Genomic DNA, 18,685 nt, shown 5'->3' on the forward strand with positions numbered 1-18,685 from the left:
AAGACAAGGTAAGGTTTAATTTTTATGTCCTTTACTTTTTAAATATATTATTTCTTCTTTTTTTAACATTTATTCATTTTTGAGAGAGAGAGAGAGAGAGAGAGAGAGCGCGAGTGCACATGCAAGCAGGAGAGGGGCAGAAGGAGGGGGACAGGGGATCTGAAGTGGAGCAAGCCCAATGTGGGGCTTGAACTCACGAAAGTTGAGATGACCTTGGCCAAAGCTGGACACTTATCCAACTGAGCCACCCAGGTGCCTCTAAATTATTTCTTCTTAAGTAAAATGGTCATGGGACATGAGAACTGATGCCATCGATTTTGGGTGAGAAACAATATATGTCACAGCTAAATACAGCATTAAAAGTTTAACTTAAAATACCACCAGAGCACTGTGGGTGACAGCATAGAGGAGATCAAAAAGGGCTGGGTTTGGAGAGAAAGCAGCAGAGAAAAAAAAATTTAACTACAAAAAAAAAAAAAAAAAGAAACAATGAAATAGTAATAAACAACCAAAAAAAGAAAAGTTGAGATAAGAAACAGACTGGAAGTGGGTGCCTGGGTGGCTCAGTCAGTTAAGCACCAGACTCTTGATTTCGGCTCAGGTCATAATCTAACCGTTTGTGAGTTTGAGCCCCACATCGGGCTCTGAGCTGTTAGTGCAGAGTCTGCTTGGGATTCTTTTTCTTCCTCTCTCTGTGCCCCTCCCCAGCTTGTTTGTTCTCTCTTTCTCTCTCAAAATAAATAAAAACTTAAAAAAAAAAAAAGAAAGGAAAAGAAACAGACTGGGAGAATGTATTTGCTATGAAATAGACTGGGAGTAAGTATTTGCTATATAACAGATTTAAGATTCTATATCCAGGGGTGCCTCGGTGGCTTAGTCGGTTGAGCATCCAACTTTAACTCAGGTCATGATATCACAGTTCATGAGTTTGAGCCCCCTGTCAGGCTCTCTGCTGTCAGCACAGAGCCTGCTTCAGATACTGTCTCCCTCTCTCTCTGCTCCTCCCCCACACTTTCTCTCTCAAAAATAAAAAATAAACATTAAAAAAATGCATTTCCATAATACAACAAATAGAGCACATCTTTGGTTCCATTTAGAAAAAGGTAAACCAATTTTTTAAAGGAGTAAATAATAGAAGTAGACAATTTTATGCAAAAAAATACAAACATATCAACTTCTGAAAGAAACATCCTCAGCAGTAATCAAGGAAGAATGAATCGAAACAACGATTAAGATGACTTTTTCACTTCTTAGTTGACAAAATTTTTAAAAACAGGATTATCTCCAAGGATGAGAAAAAATAGGACCTCTCACACTGGGTGAGAAGGTAAATTACAATTTTTTGGAGACCAATTTGTCAGAATCGATTACAAGGGAGAATACATCTTGTCCTTGAGACCACCAATTTCACACGTGGAAAGGTGTCCTACGGAAACATGCATGTTACCCAGTAATGCCATCCCCAGGGATACAACGAACAAGATAACGTTGACAACCTAAACATCCACCTGTAGAATAATTAAACTAGAAAACATCCAATAAAAGCAAGGCTCAGACACTACCAACAGAATGTTGCATTTGAAACAAAAATAAAACTGGTCCTTTCTTATAGACTCATAGACCTCTTCAAAAAACAAAACAAAACAAAAAACCCCAAAACAGAAAAAAATAATAAAAAATAAAAAGCCTAGCATGGAGCCCAATGTGGGGCTTGAACTCATGACTCTGAGATCAAGACCTGAGCTGAGATCAAGAGTCAGACACTTAACTGACTGAGCCACCCAGGTGCCCCAAAAGGACTTTTTTTTAAAGGGTCTTGAAGGAAACCCTTTAATAGTTATCCTGGGAAAGGAGGATTTTTATTTTCTACCAACCTTGGATAGCTGGATAGAGAGAGGATTATGAGCACATCAGAGAACCCCTAATTAGTACATAACACATGACAGTGATGGTTACCTCTCCCCATTCCAGCTGCCTCCCCATCTCTGGCTCCTCTACGAAGAGAGGGCAACTCGTCCCACTTTGTTATATCCTGAACTTGAGAGTTAACCTGTATTTCCCATAAATTGAGACTCTACTTGAATGGTAAACGTAATTTTAAAAATAAACAAAGAAGCAAGCACTAAGAAAGTAAAGAGATGAATCTCTGACATATTCACAGTAAACTCCACAATGTGTCACCCTGTCAAGCTATATGGGTCAAGTCAAGAAAAGAGCGAAGGACTATAATCCACCTGCTGTGCTGTTTTCAAGCTATGGGATTCAGTGCTTGTGTTTACAGGTAGAGCAGGGAACTAAACAGGCAAAAGCCTGTCCTCATGGAAAGATTTGAGTGATAGAAGGAACACAGCATAAAAAGAAACAAAGAGGGGTTCCTGGGTGGCTCAGTCAGTTAAGCATCCAACTTTGGCTCAGGTCATGATCTCGCGGTTTGTGAGTTCAAGCCCCACGCCGGGCTCTGTGCCAACAGCTCAGAGCCTGGAGCCTGCTTCGGATTCTGTGTCTCCTTCTCTCTCTGCCCCTCCCCCACTTGCACTCTGTCTCTCTCTCTCTCTCTCTCTCTCTAATAAACAAACATTAAAAAAAAACAAAACAACGAAATAGCTGTATTGTACAACAGATGATATGCCCTATGGAGAAAACTTAAGCAAGGTAAAGGAAACAGAAAGTATTTGAGGATAGGGATCTATGTAGTGACCAGGGTAGATGTCATGGATAAAGCGACATGAGAGCAGAAAGCTCAAGCAAGTGAAGGTGCCCTACAGATCCATCTGGACACAGCACATCCCTGAAGATGCTGAGCGTGTTCTACCAATAGCAAAGAGGCCAATAAGCGAGGTGCTGGAAAGGCCACCAGGGTCCTGCAGACCTTTGGAAGGATGAGCTCCTACTATAAGAGAGGTGGGAAGTAGCTGTAGCTGTGAGTAGGGGAGTCCCATAACCTGACTTACACTTTAAAACACTCACTGCTGGGGTGCCCGGGGCGGGTGGGGGGGGGGGGCACAGTTGGTTAAGCATCCGACTCTTGATCTCAGCTCAGGTCAGGTCAGGATCTCCCAGTTCATGAGATCAAGCCCCGCACTGGGCTCTGTACTGACAGTGAGGAGCCTGCTTGGGATTCTCTCTCTTTCTCTCTCTCTCTCTCTCTCTCTCTGCTCCTCCTCTCAAGCTCCCCCCCCCCCACCCCCCGCAATAAACAAATAAGTCAATGGATTATAGTTTTCAGCGCTTTGACTATTTGCAGGACGTGAATCACTCCGGACGGCTCCCACCTGGTGATATGACCCCAATCCACAGGAATATCACACCCCTCCCCAGACCTTCAGATCTGAGGTCCTCACTCACTCCCCTCCTTCTGTAAATGAGGAAGCGCAGACCCAGAAGGATTCAGTTTGCTCTCTTCTTTGATAAGGAAGGCAGCTTTTCTTTGCAAGCATCAGAATGTCAGCCGTGAGACAGAAAACGCGCGAACAAGGAAAAGGGGGAACAAGTGAGGAGAGAGGTAAGCCAGCTCCCTACTTTATCCAGGTCAGCCTGCAGGATATTGTGAGTGTTCTTGGCCTGCTGTAACTCCTGTGTGAGTCTGGCTTTCATCTGCGTGCACTCCTGGTCCAGCGCTTGGCAGGCGCGCTGTTGACGGCCGAGCTCCTGAAACACCAAAGACACGCGCATCAGTCCGACGGACGCCGGTTAACGAGGAGACTCCGGGGTGAGCCGCCAACCTCCTGCAGGCCATGCCACGCTGAAAGAGCAGCGCACAACAGGGAGCCAGGCTGACCATTCACCTCATGATAAATATAACCCATCGAGTGCGGGTCCCGGTGATGGGACGCAGGCCTCGGGGTGGGGGGGGGAAGGGGAAGAAGTCCGCCAGCTGACCGCGTGGAAGCTAGCCGGCTTTCGTCCCATCCCCAATCTTACGTTCCTCATCTCTGTTTCCACAAGCCCAGGGGGCAAAAGAGAGGAGAGCTGAGCTGTCACAGTCACACCTCAGCTAGGAAATCAAAGGCGCTCAAAACTGGGGCTTAAGATCTCAAACACCACAGCATCGCTTGCAATTGAGAACGACAGCAAGGATATGCCAGCAGTGAACTCTGATAACCGTGTCAGGATACCAGATTACCATTTCCAGGCGCTCTTACTGAAAGGTTAGAGAGCCTCAGTCCATACGATACGCTCCGCCAGGCGAACTCACTTGCCCCCGGCAGTAATACTTCTGGAATTTCTTTCCCCAGTACATCAGCTACCTTTCGAATATATTTGCCAACCCACAGGCTTTAGAAACAGGTGGAGAATAGGATACAACTCCCTTCACAACTGAGGGTGTTTGAAAGAGGAGAGATGGTCCTTTCCTACTTGGCATTAAATCGCAAACAAATCAGAGGAAACGGATGAAAAGGAACATGCTGGTTAGCGAGTCCCTTCTCCCATCGAAAACCGAAAGATGGAAGTGTGAAAGAAAACATGGGAACCTTTTCCTCACAAAGCCGTTCCTCTCTCACGGAACACCCCAAGTGACTACAAACAGCTCCTCTTTTCAGATGATGAAACTGTGAAATGCCCAACAAGAGCCTTCCGGACAAACTCCTCGTGAATCCATTTACCTTACTTACCTCTTGAAACTCCTTTTCTTTCTCCTTGATTTTCTGTTCCAGAGAACACCTGGCACTGTCTGCATTTTGTCGCTGACAGCTCAAATCTTCAGACAATCTCCTCAGTTTCTGTTCCAACGCAGCACACTGACAACAAATAAAAATGGTCACTACACAAGGATCCGAGGCAAGAAGCAAATATTTGGAATTTTAGAAAAGTGAGTCCTGAGATCTGGTTCAAGTTCATCTTTGTGTTTTGACATTTTGTGTCATAAAAAGTTGGGATTAAAATGATCAGCAAAGGGGTGCCTGGGTGGCTCGGTTCGTAAAGCGTCCGACTGCTGCTCAGGTCACGATCTCGTGGTTCACAGGTTCAAGTCCCATGTCAGGCTCTGTGCTGACAGCTCGGAGCCTGGAGCCTGCTTCAGATTCCGTGTCTCCCTCTCTCTCTGCCCCACCCCCACTTACACTCTACTCTGTCTTTCTTTGTCTCTCAAAAATCAATAAACGTTAAAAATATAATTTAAAAAATAATGAAATGATCAGCAATTACGAAAACCACTATATTTATGTTAGCACACATAATGTTTGTATTTGGGAAATATTAGAGAGGATGTAAAGTATTAGACCATTTAAATAAATACTCCATAATTTGAACTATGAAAGAAGAAATACGTGTGTCTGAATAAAGATTCATCTAACATTGTTGCATGGAAATGAGAGGTTCAAATGCAATGATGTTGACCTGTGTCATTTAGAAGCTGCAAAATAATCAGAGGGTACCCATCACCTTCATAGGACAGTCTGTTTCAAGCATAATAAGATTTTGTGGGAAACTTTAAATATTAAAATACTTCTTTCCACAATGCTCTCACTGTGCCATTTTAAATTCTGAAGGTTCACAGCACTCCAGAGAATATCACAACTGTTTTTAACCAAGCTGCCATAAACAACACAAAGAACAGTCTTTTTGCCTTTGTACATAGCCAACTTAGGATGGCTAAATCAAAACTTAGGATGCCCTTCTAAAATTAAACTGGAATAAAATGGTCTTAAATTATCAAGTTTTGTTCCTCTGAATCTTCCCCATGGTGTTCAAATCCTTAAAATGCCCTACAAAACAACTCCAAATTTCCAGGGAAGAATAAGAACACTTCATATGGGTGGGGGAGAACTCCCTGGTCTAAAAGAAATGTGCCAGTATTTGGCAAATATCTCTTCTAAAGTATTTTTCTGAGACTCATTACAGTCTCATCCAGAACTATTAGAAATATTTGGGGCTCCTGGGTGACTCAGTCACTTAAGCATCCGACTTCGGCTCAGGTCATGATCTCCCGAATCGTGGGTTCAAGCCCCACATCAGGCTCTGTGCTGACAGCTCAGAGCCTGGAGCCTGCTTTGGATTCTGTGTCTCCCTCTCACTCTCACCCTCCCCTCCTCTCTCAGAAATTAAAAAAAAAAACACAAAAAACAAAAAAAAACCTATTAGAAATATTAGAAATTTAACAGAGAAATTGGGAGGAAAAGAAAGCATGACATAATACTTTGCCAGAAGACCAGTCAGACACCAATTATTAACTAACCAAAGATGAAAGGACCAAAGCTGGTCACTAATGACTAAATGATTTTGCAACTATCAGAACTTTAAATTTTTTTTAATGTTTATTTTTGAGAGAGAGAGCACATAGGGGAGGGGCAGAGAGAGAGGGTGACCCAGAATCCGAAGCAGGCGCCAGGCTCTGAGCTGTCAGCACAGAGCCCGGATGCGGGGCTCGAACTCACCAACCTGTGAGGTCATGACCTGAGCCAAAGTTGGCGCTTAACCGGCTGAGCCACCCAGGCGCCCCTCAGCTATCAGAACTTTAAATATACCAAATTCAAAAGAAAAATACTGAACCAGTGGTACAAATTAATCCACTGCCTTAGACATTAAGACACCTTTGTCACGATCTTTACTGTTCTTGAATCTTTAAATCCCCAAGGAAAAAGATTATAGAAAGTATTTATAAAAATAATAAATAAGGGGGTGCCTGGGTGGCTTAGTCGGTAAAGCGTCTGAGCCTTAATTTCAGCTAAGGTCATGATCTCACAGTTCATGGGTTTGAGCCCCGCATTGGGCCACACAGCTGGCAGTGTGAAGCCTGCTTAGCATTCTCTCTCTTTCTGCCCTTCCCTGGCTCAAACTATCTCTGTCTCTCTCAAAACAAATAAACTTAAAAAAAAAAATGATGATGATGATAATAAATATGAACCCAACAAATATTTATTGAGAGCCTACTATATGTCAAGCACCCTGCTAGGCACTGGGGATGCAGCAGGAAACAACTCTGATAAACATCATTGCCCAAACGATGGTCCCGATGTTGGTGGTTGACAGTGGCTAGGGAAAAAAACCCATGCAAGACAGAGATGAATGAACCCCTGGTGCCCTCTGCTGGCCCTCCTTCAAACTGCAACACATCCCACTACCCTCTCAGAATCAACAACTCTTACTACAGGAGTAGGTTAAAAAAGAGCGTGTAGAAGATACTTATATCTTATTTAAAATTTTCTAATGACATTCCGATATTGATGACGCATAATCCACGTAATAGTAGCTGACCACTAGGTGTCACGAATGTTCCGTAATATTCTAAAATCGTGCCCAGGGCTGAAATCCTTGAAAATATGCAGTGTGTGACCCTGGGCACTCATTTAAGACCCCGGGGCCTCAGCTTTCATCTGTGAAATGTGAGTGCTGGACTCCAGGTTTGCTGCCAGCCTCAATATTTCTACTTGAGCTCAAACTTTGTACCCCACACAGGTTGCAAATACTTGGAAAAGAAGTGTACTAGACACAGCATAGGTTCAAAGAACATGGTATTGATTTTGATTGAATTAGCTCCATTTTACTTACTGGGTAATTCTAATGGTAGACCAGGGAAGAGCAAAAACCAAGCATAATTTGACGAGCAACACATTTGACTAGGTTATGCAATGCTAATAGGCAAGAGGGAGAAAGGTACACTGAATTTTCAGCTAGGTGGATTTGTAGCTCACTGGAAAAAAAGGAAGCCAGAAAGCATCGAATGAATGGGTCTTAAGAACCTGGAGGAAATTTTCTAATAGAAAGCCAGAGCTAAGTTCTGAGCACTGTCCTAGTCAAAAGTTTTAATTCACGATCTGGTAAGAAGAAACCCTACCAAATATGTGAGATAGAACAAAGATTCAGTGATCCTGTCATACCAAAACCAGTAAGACAAAGTATAATAGAGTAGGTATAATTCTGATATATAGGAAAGCCTGCGTTGGCAGATAGGCAACTGAAAAGAAGCTTAACTGACAAGGAACTCCATGTAATAATAATATGTTATTATAAACTCACCATGTGCCATGCACTAGGCTAAGCCTTTATAAAAATTATCTCATTCTTTTTTTAAAAATTTTTTATGTTTATTTATTTTTGAGAGTGAGAGAGGGAGAGAGAGAGAGTGAGCACGAGCAGGGGAGGGGCAGAGAGAGAGGGAGACACAGAATCTGAAGTAGGCTCCAGGCTCCAAGCTGTCAGCACAGAGCCCGACACAGGGCTTGAACCCACGAACTGGGAGATCATGATCTGAGCCTAAGTCGGAGGCTTAACTGACTGAACCACCCAGGCTCTCCTAAAAATTATCTCATTCTTTACAACAATCCTATGACACAGGCATTATTAACACCATTTTATTGATTAGACAGCGGAGGCTCAGAACTCAAAAGCAAAACAACTGGGATGTGGCAGAGTCAGGGCTCAAATCCAAGTCTTTGAGACAAAGACTATAAACTCAGATTGCACAAAGTGAATAAATATATGGGTCAAGGTAGGTCATGATCCCATTGACCCTCTACTGCATCCTCACGCACTGAATCAATATTTATCAACAGTATCTCTGCAAAGCACTGCACTAGGAGAATGTCTAAAAATGAACCTGGACTACCACTTCCAGTAAGAATAGAGGTACATTTCCCTATTCCTCCCGTTGAGAACAATTCAAAACCCTGGACAAATGAAAGAAAGCTCTAAGAGGAGAGAAGATTGTGCAACTAGGGACTTTAGGACCCAAGGGAAAAACATGATGGTGCTGAAAGAAAAGAACTGTCAACCCAGAATCCGTATATCCTGAAGAAATAACTTCCAGGATGCAGTAACAAAAAGAAAAACTAGAATATGTGGCCTAAAAGCATGGTTAAAAGAAGTTCTCTAAACAAAAAGGAAATGATGAAAGAAGGAAACTTGAAAGGAATTGGGTAAGAAGGAAAAACAAGGTAAGCAACAACATTGGTATAAATAATAGGCTTTCTTTCTCTTCTCCAGTTTTCTAAGTTATGTTTGACAGTTAAAGCAAAAAATATAGCACTGTCTGATGTGGTTCTATACGTAGGTAAACACTTAGGAAAATTGTGTTATAAATGGGCAAAGGTAAAAGGATAAAAAGAGCAGTAAATTTTCTGTAATCCATTAGAGCTGCTTAAATGACAACACCAATAGGCTGATAAATTGTGTGTATATATAATGTAATATCTGGAACAGTCACTATAGCTCTACAAAGAAATACATCCAAAAGTATTAGAAATTATACAATATGTTCAAGTAACCCACAGGAAAACAGGCAAAAAGGAAACAACAAAATGAAAAAGAAATAGAAAACAAAAAATAAGATATCAGTTTTAAGCCATAATACATCAATGGTTACATTAAATGTAAATGGTTTAAATATGCTAATTAAAACACAGATGTGGGAAGAGTGGATTTAAACAAATATACCCAACTATACGCTGTCTTTGCAAAACTCACTTCAAATATAATAATAAAAAGATAGGCTGAAAGTAAAAAGAAATACATCATGCAAACATTAAAGGAAAGGCAGAGTGCTACGTTAATATCAGAAAGAGTAGACTTCAGAATAAAGAAAATTACCAGAGACAATGAGGGCTATTCTATAATGGTAAGGGTCAGTCCACAAAGACATAGCAATCCTAAATGTGCATGCGCCAAACAACAGAGCTATAAGATATGTGAAGCAAAAACTGATAGAACTGACAGGAGAAATAGATAAATCAACAATTACGGAAGACTTTCACCATCCTTCTTTCAACAATTGATAGACAGGAAACCAACAAAAATATGGAAGAATTCAACAACACCATCAACCAACAGATGATTTGGGGCTAAGGATAATTTTAGAACACTCCACCCAACAACAGAATATATGTATTTTTCCCCCAACTGCATGAAACATACACCAAAATAGACCACTGTCTTAGGCCATAAAACAAGCCTCAACAAACTTAGAACTGAAATCATAGAGTATCTTCTCTGAACACAATGGAATCAAATTAGAAATCAGTAACAAAAAGAAAAAAAATCTCTAACCACTTGGAAGCTGAACAAGGTATTTCTCAGTAATCCATGAAGCAAAGAGGAAGTGTCAAGGAAAATGTTTTAAAAATACGTTGAATTGTGGGGCGCCTTGGTGGCTCAGTCAGTTAAGCGTCTGACTTCAGCTCAGGTCAGGATCTCACGGTTCATGGGTTTGAGCTCCACATTGGGCTCTGTGCTGACAGCTCGGAGCTGGAGCCTTCTTCAGATTCTGTGTCTCCCTCTCTCTCTGCCCCTCCCCCCTCAAAAAATAAACATAAAAACACTTAAAAAAATTTTTTTTAAATACAAAATAAAAATACGTTGTAATTAAATACAAATTAAAATACAATACCTCAAAATTTGTAGGACACAGTTGAGGTAGTATGGAGGGAAATTTATAGCATTAAATGCCTGCACTGGAAAAGAAAAGCCTCATATCAATAATCTAAGCTCCTTACTTCAACAACCTAGAAAAATAAGAGCAAAATAAACCTAAAGCAAGCAGAGGGAAATACCAGAGTAAAAATGAATACAGTTGAAAAAAGAAAAATAATAGAGAAAATAAATGAACCAAAGAGCTGATTCTTTGGAAAGATCAATAAAAGATCAACAAACTGACAAATTTTATTGTTGTTACTGACAGAATTGACATATCTCTAGCAAAACTGACAAAGAGAAAACAAGAGAAGACACCACTATCAGAAACAGAGAACATCAGGGGTGCCTGGGTGGCTCAGTTGTTTGAGCGTCCGACTTTGCTCAGGTTGCGATCTCACACTCGTGTGTTTGAGCCCCGTAGCAGGCTCTGCGCTGATGGCTCAGAGCCTGGAGCCTACTTCAGATTCTGTCTCCCTCTCTGTCCCTCCCCCACTTGCATTCTGTGTGTGTGTGTCTCTCTCTCAAAATAAATAAACATAATAATAATAAAAAAATTAAAAACAAAAAAAGAATCAGAGAATATCACCTGACCTACCAACATCAAAAGGATAAGAAAATACTACAAATAACTACATTTATAAGTTTAAAAATTTGGATAAAATGGACCATTTCCTCTAAAAACACAAACTACCCCAACTCATCAAATATGAAATAAATAATTTTAATAGCTATATAACTATTTTTAAAATTAAATTTGTAATTTTAAAACTCCTCCCCAAAAATCTCCAGGCCCAGATGGTTTCATGGAGAATTCTACCAAACATATAAAGAAAGAAATAACACCAATTCTTTCTTTTTTTTGCAAGTCATGGATATCTTAAGAGAAAGAAATAACACCGATTCTACATATCTCTTCCAAAAAATAGGAGGGAACACTTCCCAATTCATTTTATGAAGCTAGTATGATCTCTGATACAAATACCAGAGAAAGACAGAACAAAAATAGAAAACAGCTGACCAATATCCCTCATGAATATAAATACTAAAATCCTCACAAATTATTAGCAAGTAAAATCCAGAAATGTATAAAAAGAATTATACACCACGGCTATGTAGGGTTTATTCCAAGGATACAAGGTTCGTTCAAATATTTGAAAAGTGATCAATGTAACTCGCCTTATTAACAAGCTACTATTCTATACGAGTACATGTGAATCTATAATTACCTTTAAATAATTTTGAAAGAAAGAAATAAAAAAGAAAAGAAAGAGAAAAGAAAGAGAAAAGAAAAGAAGAAAAGAAAAGAAAAGAAAAGAAAAGAAAAGAAAAGAAAAGAAAAAAGAAAAGACGAATGAACCTGCCTTCAGGAGACCAACAGAAGATGTAAGTCTACCTACAACAGAGGTTCTTACCTACTGCCTTAGAAATATCTAGAGAGTTTATTAAAAGTAAATTCTTTGGGCCCACATCAGACATGGGTCTAACAGGATTAATTCTGCAAGTTTCTCTGTCATTCTGACAATTAGCCAAGTGTGGGAACCCAAAGGGCTAGGACACAGGTAACGACAATAAAAGGGTGTTAAGGGGGATGCCAGGAGAAAAGATCTCACTGCATTAAAAGATGAAGGAAGTTGCATATGGGCTGAGGAACATGTCAAGAGTATTCCAAGAGGAGAGTGTGCCAGGCAGAAAGGCAAATGTGAGCAAAACGCTGGACCCAGATAAAGACTGGGCTCAGGAAGCGCCAAATAATCAGTTGGTCCTAGAAGAGAATTCATTTTTCTCTACACTTGTCACCATTCACCATATTATCTATGTGACTCTATATTTATGTTACATCCAACATTAGGATGAAGCTTCCCAAACACAGTGCTTTCTGTCTATTTTCTCACTGCTTCATCCCCAGGTCCAGAACAGTGTCTGACATACAACAAGCAGTCAACAACAAATCAAATGAATCCGTGAATGAATGAATTTAATAAATAAATAAATAAATAAATAAATAAATAAATAAATAAATAAAACACTATTGATAGACTGGGGACAAAGCAACAACCACAACAACAAAACACCCTCAAACACGCTAAGAAAGTTGGCCTTAAGTGGAACCTTGAGATTCAATGGCAGGAGTATGTATGTTGGATCCAAAAGTAGATCAATTAGGGGCACCTAGGTGGCTCAGTCAGTTAAACATCTGGCTCTTGATTTCAGCTCAGGTCATGATCTCAAGGTTGGACTCTGCACGGATGATGGGGCAGAGCCTACTTGGGATTCTCTCTCTCCCTCTCTTTCTCTGCCCCTCCCCTACTCACGTTCTCTCTCTCTCTCAAAAAAACATTAAAAAAAAAAAGTATATCAATTAAATTCTTTTTTTTTTAATTTTTTAAAAAAGTTTATTTATTTTGAGAGAAAGAGTGAGAGAGCAAGCAGAGAAGGGGCAGAGAGAGAGAGAGGGAGAGAGAGAATCCCAAGCAGGCTCCACACTGTCAGCACAGAGCCCAATGTGGTATTTGAACTCACGAACTAGAAGATCATGACCTGAGTCGAAACCAAGAGTTGGATGCTAACTGACTGAGCCACCCAGGAGGGCGCCCCAGATCAATTAAATTCTATTGTACCTCCTAAACCTCTTTAAAGCTCCATTACTTAGTTGCCTCTTGTATGTGTCAGGTGTTGTATATACATAACCGTTATTCTCCTGCACCCTCTGAGATGGAAAAGAAATCAGCAACTAGCCCAAGCCACTTTGCTGGGAAATCGTGCATCTAGACTGGACCCCACACTTACCCAGCTCTAAAAAGAACTTACTAGTTCAATTGCACCAATACTGCCTAGTATGTATTAATGAGGCTCATTACTAACATTTATTTCAGAAATTTAAGTGTATGAAAAATATTTCCGAAGAATTATATGACAAAGTGTAGGTTTTCAAGAACTCATGAAAAGTCCAGTACCTTGGTTGATGCCTGGTCGTACTGTGCTGTCATTCTCACTAGTTCATCCCTATTTTTATTCAAAACTTTCTCTTTTTCCATTAATTCCACTTTTGCTTTCTCCAGTTGGAGTTGGAGTTCTTGACATTTACTCGCGTAGCCTTTTGTTTCTTTTTCTTGTCCTTGTAGACGTAGTTCCAAATCACTAATCTTGCTCCTTAGCTCTTAAACCACAAACAAAGTCCACACTTTAATTAATATATATTTTTCACCAAAAATTTACATCTAAATTCAGACGGTGTCATTTATGTTATTACTCTGCTCTGAAACCTTTGGTGGGACAAATATCAATCGATTCACGTTACACATGGAAGCTACTTTAATTGGATTTAATTTTAATGGTTAGTCTCTATTGTCATTCGTATTCTAATATCCCATAGGAAGCAGGGGAAACAAATTTTCTGATGTTTTCAGAGAAACTTGGGAAAGAAAATGGTTTTCTAAAAATCGTGAAAAGTACCTAACTGAGGCTGCAAAAAGTGCATCCCATATAATACCCTACGTTAAAACTACCACTTGATTTTATATACTGGCAAACTAATATTTGTTTTGTGCTCATATCATCTGCAAATGAGTGCTAAGCAGTAAAAAAATCACACTCCCAAATTCTCTGGTAGCTTTACCTCCAGTGAAGATCAAGACAGTATGAACCTCCTATACTGCCAAAATTAACAATAATTTTTTTTTTCATTTTTTTCCCTACATACACACAATATTGGCTCCAAAGACACTGGCAGTGGGACAATTCTCACCAGCGAACATTGACGGTGATTTTCAATATATCATAGCACTGGAAATTATCAGAGTCTGCAGAGTAGACTCCAAAACACCACCTGGTACCCTTGGCTGTCAGCTGTAGCGTGGAGCCATGGCCAAGGTTACAGGTTTGCTCCCATATGGACTACCTGGCAGAGCAGAGCACACGCCTCACCTCTGCCCAAAGCCAGGCCGACCACAGGCTTGTTCCAGGGGCCACAAAACAAAGTCAGATGAGAAGCCTGGGGAGGGTCAACTGAAATCGACCTACTGACCCTACTTCTGGAAAGACAAAGCCACTCAGCCTACTTTTGAAGGCTTCGAGGCACCAGCTTTTTAGTACAAATAAAAGTATATTCGAAAATTGTGGTATCTTTTAACCCAAAATAGTATTTCCCATCACCAGACTGAGGTGCTTACTTCCAACGTGTCCAACGAAATACATGAGCGCTTCTTAGGACTAGAAACATCTGGAATCACCTCTGAAATGATCTTAGGAAAATTTCCTTTCAACTTAATTTAGCTGAAAAAGTTACCTTGATTCTGGGCTTTTAATTGATCCAAAAGATGAGAATTGCTAGAATTATCACAGAAACTGTTACTCGCATCTCTTTTCCCTGTTTGCAAAGTTGATCTACTTGGAGTCATCTCTTGTTCCCCAAAAAAAGGAGATGCAGAGAAATCTCTCCTAATTGGAGTTTTCAGTGCACCCGACGGAAGCCGACTAGGGGTCTTTTCTTGTTGCCATGAGAACACGGATGATGAAGTCTGATGCCGTGCAATGTCCCGGTGGTTCATTGTACTTTGAGGAATAGCCTGACTCACCTTCTGTAAAGATAGAAACTCTTTAGAGCCCTTTAGACTTCTCAATATTCAATGCTATTCATTTTCAGATAGAACATAAAGACAAAATACCAAGAAGTTAACACTTCCACTGTGTACCAACAAAGAATGTTCATCGAGTCAAGGGAACCATTAAGTGCCAATATCCAGTGAGGGAACTTTCTAATGGTTAGACTTTAGCATTAAAGGGTTAAGACACTACCCTGTGAGTTCCAATCTATTAAGATGGGTTCCGTTTTTATATTTATTTTGCATCCCTCATATACTCCATTAAATACAAGTGAGTATTCACTACCATTTGAATTCTGAAATTTGGTTTTCCTATGCCTGTCCTTGGTCGCTTCCCCCTGTAGCTTTGCACAAAGAGAATCAAAATTAAATATTAATCTAAAGAACTCTTTCAAGAATCTCACTTTCTATCATACCACTCCAAAAAAATGACATATCAGGTGTTTTATATCATATATTACACATTTGTGGATTTGCTACTGCTTTGAATTTTTTTTAATTCAAGAATACAGTGTTTTATTAGTTTCAGGTGTACAATGATTCAACGATTCTATATATTCCTTAGTGTTCCTCAAACAAATGTACTCTTAATTCCCTTTATCTACTTCTTTTGTTCTTCTCTCTGCCTCTGTTCTGACAAATATCAAGACATGGCCATAGATGCTGCATTAAATTCTTTATAACAAAAGCTTTTCTTGCCACAGGGAGAGGTTTCCTGTTTGTAGAGACTCGAATTCTTCCATCAAAAAAACTCTGGGCATCAATGTCAGAAGAATGGGTACCAATGACTGGACTGGACCGGATAACAAAGCGCATGATATTTCTAAGACAAACCAGAAAATTACTGTTGAATTTTTATTCATCTTGAGAAGCAATACCTTTGCTATATATCAGAATCCTAATGACCTCCAAAAAAGGCTTAGAGGCAGGAAAATAATTAAAATTGTTAAAGGTACCTTTTGGCCCTCAACATTTAAGGTATCTACTTATAAATTCACCCTTAAACTCTTTGCTGAATTGTCCCATCTCACGGAGTTCTTATGTGTAGCAGAAACATAAGTTTGCAACATGAGGTGCAAAACTGGAATTTTGTTGTTGTTGTTGTTTTTCTTTTTTTCTTTTTTTTAGCAAATAACATCACACAAACAGAGACAGTAAAGTTAGTTCTACAGATACCAGGTATTTTGGGGGTCAGTCCCTAAGCTAAAAGCAGGGGTTTCTATTACCTGTATTTTGTTTCTCTTGTTGACATTAAATCTCTTTGCCCACCTGTTTATTTACCCAAATGGAATTTAATACCCTGGTCAGCAACTTATTTAACAGGAATGGGGAGATTACCTTAATAACATTCTCCTCGAAATAAACACTTCATAAATAATGGCCTTCAAACCCCATGTCCCCTGTGGCAATCCCCACATTCCGTAAGGAATGAATATGAAGCAATGGCCTCCAGGTGATAAAGCCAGACAGTGAGCGTCTGGAATGACTCTGCTCCTACCCGCTCCTTACCATTAGATCTTAACAGGGAAATAATTATATGGTTACAGTTTCTATAGAATTTGATGAACGTCTGATGTCTAGGGATAAACTGATCTCCCCACTCTATTTTTTCACTGCTACTTGTTTTTAAAACCGAACAGTGATTACAACTAACGTAATGAGCCAGTACTTTATCTTATCAGTGTAAGAAAAATGTGTCGGGCTCTACGTACACCAGATTTTTCTCTAACCTCGTATTTCTGTATGTCAAAGTACTATTTCTTCAACCACGTACTCTATCGTGAGGCCCATAATTAACTTACCTTAGCCTGCAAGGCTTTAACCTCTGCCTCTAATCTTTTTCGTTCTTCAACTTCTTTATTATATTTTTCTTTTAGATCTTCGTATTTGGAGCCTAAACAAAGACAATGAGAAATAGTTTGACTTCGGCCACTGATTTCATAAAGGAATTCACAGATGAACGATCATCACAATAGTCTAGAAGTGAATATCTTGCTTGGTACACGAAGTAAACAGAACATTTGGGTTTGGACAACAGACGCTGATCAAATTACTCAAGTATCAAATTATAGAGACATAGGTGCTTTGAATATTCTCAACCTGAATTACTTTTAAAACACACTGCAGGATAATAAAATGAAAAGTTTGAAGGCTTACCTGGTGGCTCAATATGGCTCAACAGATACACAAATGGATATATTGCCCATGCAATGCCCAAATTAAAAAGTTTTTTTTTTAATGCTCATATTAAAGTTGAATTCAAAGATGAATTAATTGATTTCTTTGACCAAATTAAAATCCCAATAAAAGAGCTATGAAGGAAAAAATCCTTACCACTGTAATGTTGACTTGGTGTTAGTGGAGTTGCAAAAATTTTTTGTGGTGTAGTGCATGGATGCAGAGAGGCATCTGCAGACTGTGCGGCTTGGTGGCTTCTTTCAAGTTCAGATTTACACCTGTTCGAAAAGGACCCAAGAGCATGCCACATCAGAGCAAATGCTACAGAATGCCAGCACTATGCTCCCAGAGAGTAATAAACTTACAAAAAACCCATCCCTCTAAGAATTCTTCAGCACTTCATGTACCCAACAGACATTTAATAAGAACTAACTCATGTGACAGACTCAGCCCCCCGTCATCAAAGGCACTCAGTGTGGTCAGGGAAACAGAAATATGAACCAAGAATTACAGTGGTATAAAGGCTATAATGAAGATCTGTAAAAACCACTATGGTAACAGAGTTGGGAGGCTGGGGATATATTCTGAGCAAATTTTGTATTCTAAGCCAAAGAAAGACATAGGAATATTAAAACAAACAAACCAACCCCCAAAACACCCCAGAACTTCAGAAACATCGAAAGAAACTGGTGTTGCCGAAGCATGAGCTCAAATCATGAAACCGAATGACGTCACTTGTGATGTGAAATCATTACAAAAACCTTACACATACCTGCCATGAATTTTATGACACTTTAAAAACATAGACACAAAAATCCAGTTAACGTAGTGCATCTAGAGAAGACAGGGCTGGAAACCGTCACAAAGAAATAGGAAGCTATACACTGTATAGGTTCTGAACACCTTTCAGATCAGACAGCCTAAGGGAATAGAAGACTCAAATCTTGCAAATCTGTAACATTTGTGATTTCAGCTCAACACAAGAAATGAAATGAACACCGTATAGAATGGCTAGTATAGAGTGGCTATTGACGTGCACGCGACAGTCTCTTGTGGACTGTTGGCTACATATAAGGTGTGAAGAAAGCAGTAAAGAAAGTGCCCCAGTGCCCTGGCTCCACCCAGTTCCCAACTCAATCTGAGAAGGAAGAAACAATGTCTGGACTGAAAAGGACTACTCAGCAAATCAAATCATCACATTTGAGCTTATGGTAGGTAACAGCACCATCCAGTAGAAAAGGTTCTACTAACGTGAAAAGAGCAATAAGAAAAAATGAATTTAGTCTTAGTTTTATATTTAACTCGGTATTTTCAACATACTATCACTTCAACTTATAGTCAATACTAATTATTGACTAATACAAAATACTATTATTTTACATTTCCTTGTACCAAACCTTCAGAATTTGGTGTGCATTGTATACTTAATAGCACTACTCAATTTGTAACAGTCACATTTCAAGTGCTTAATAGCCACCTGTAGCTAGCCACTACCACAAGGAATAGTCCAGATCTACAGACTACCAAAGGTGTAACAAGTTTGGCAATTCTAGAGATGA

At 39.7% G+C, this 18,685-nt stretch overlaps 1 protein-coding gene across 8 annotated transcripts in view; it reads right to left on the reverse strand.

Moving 5' to 3' along the window:
- The window catches only part of CENPF (centromere protein F), a 98,032-nt gene that overhangs the window by 71,715 nt on the left and 7,632 nt on the right, over positions 1 to 18,685 (reverse strand). For all 8 annotated transcript variants that reach the window (XR_006198817.1, XR_006198818.1, XR_006198819.1 and 5 more), the window contains exons 4-9: positions 17,283 to 17,404; positions 16,751 to 16,842; positions 14,633 to 14,924; positions 13,302 to 13,504; positions 4,614 to 4,739; positions 3,520 to 3,648 (exon numbers count right to left, since the gene is read on the reverse strand). Coding sequence is in view for 5 of the 8 variants with exons in the window: in XM_042925175.1 (XP_042781109.1) it covers positions 3,520 to 3,648; positions 4,614 to 4,739; positions 13,302 to 13,504; positions 14,633 to 14,924; positions 16,751 to 16,842; positions 17,283 to 17,404 (964 nt within the window). In the remaining 3 variants the exon portion in view is untranslated. The remainder of the gene's footprint in view (positions 1 to 3,519; positions 3,649 to 4,613; positions 4,740 to 13,301; positions 13,505 to 14,632; positions 14,925 to 16,750; positions 16,843 to 17,282; positions 17,405 to 18,685) is intronic.

Source organism: Panthera leo, chromosome F3 (assembly GCF_018350215.1).
Source record: "Panthera leo isolate Ple1 chromosome F3, P.leo_Ple1_pat1.1, whole genome shotgun sequence".
Classification (NCBI taxonomy): Eukaryota; Metazoa; Chordata; class Mammalia; order Carnivora; family Felidae; genus Panthera; species Panthera leo.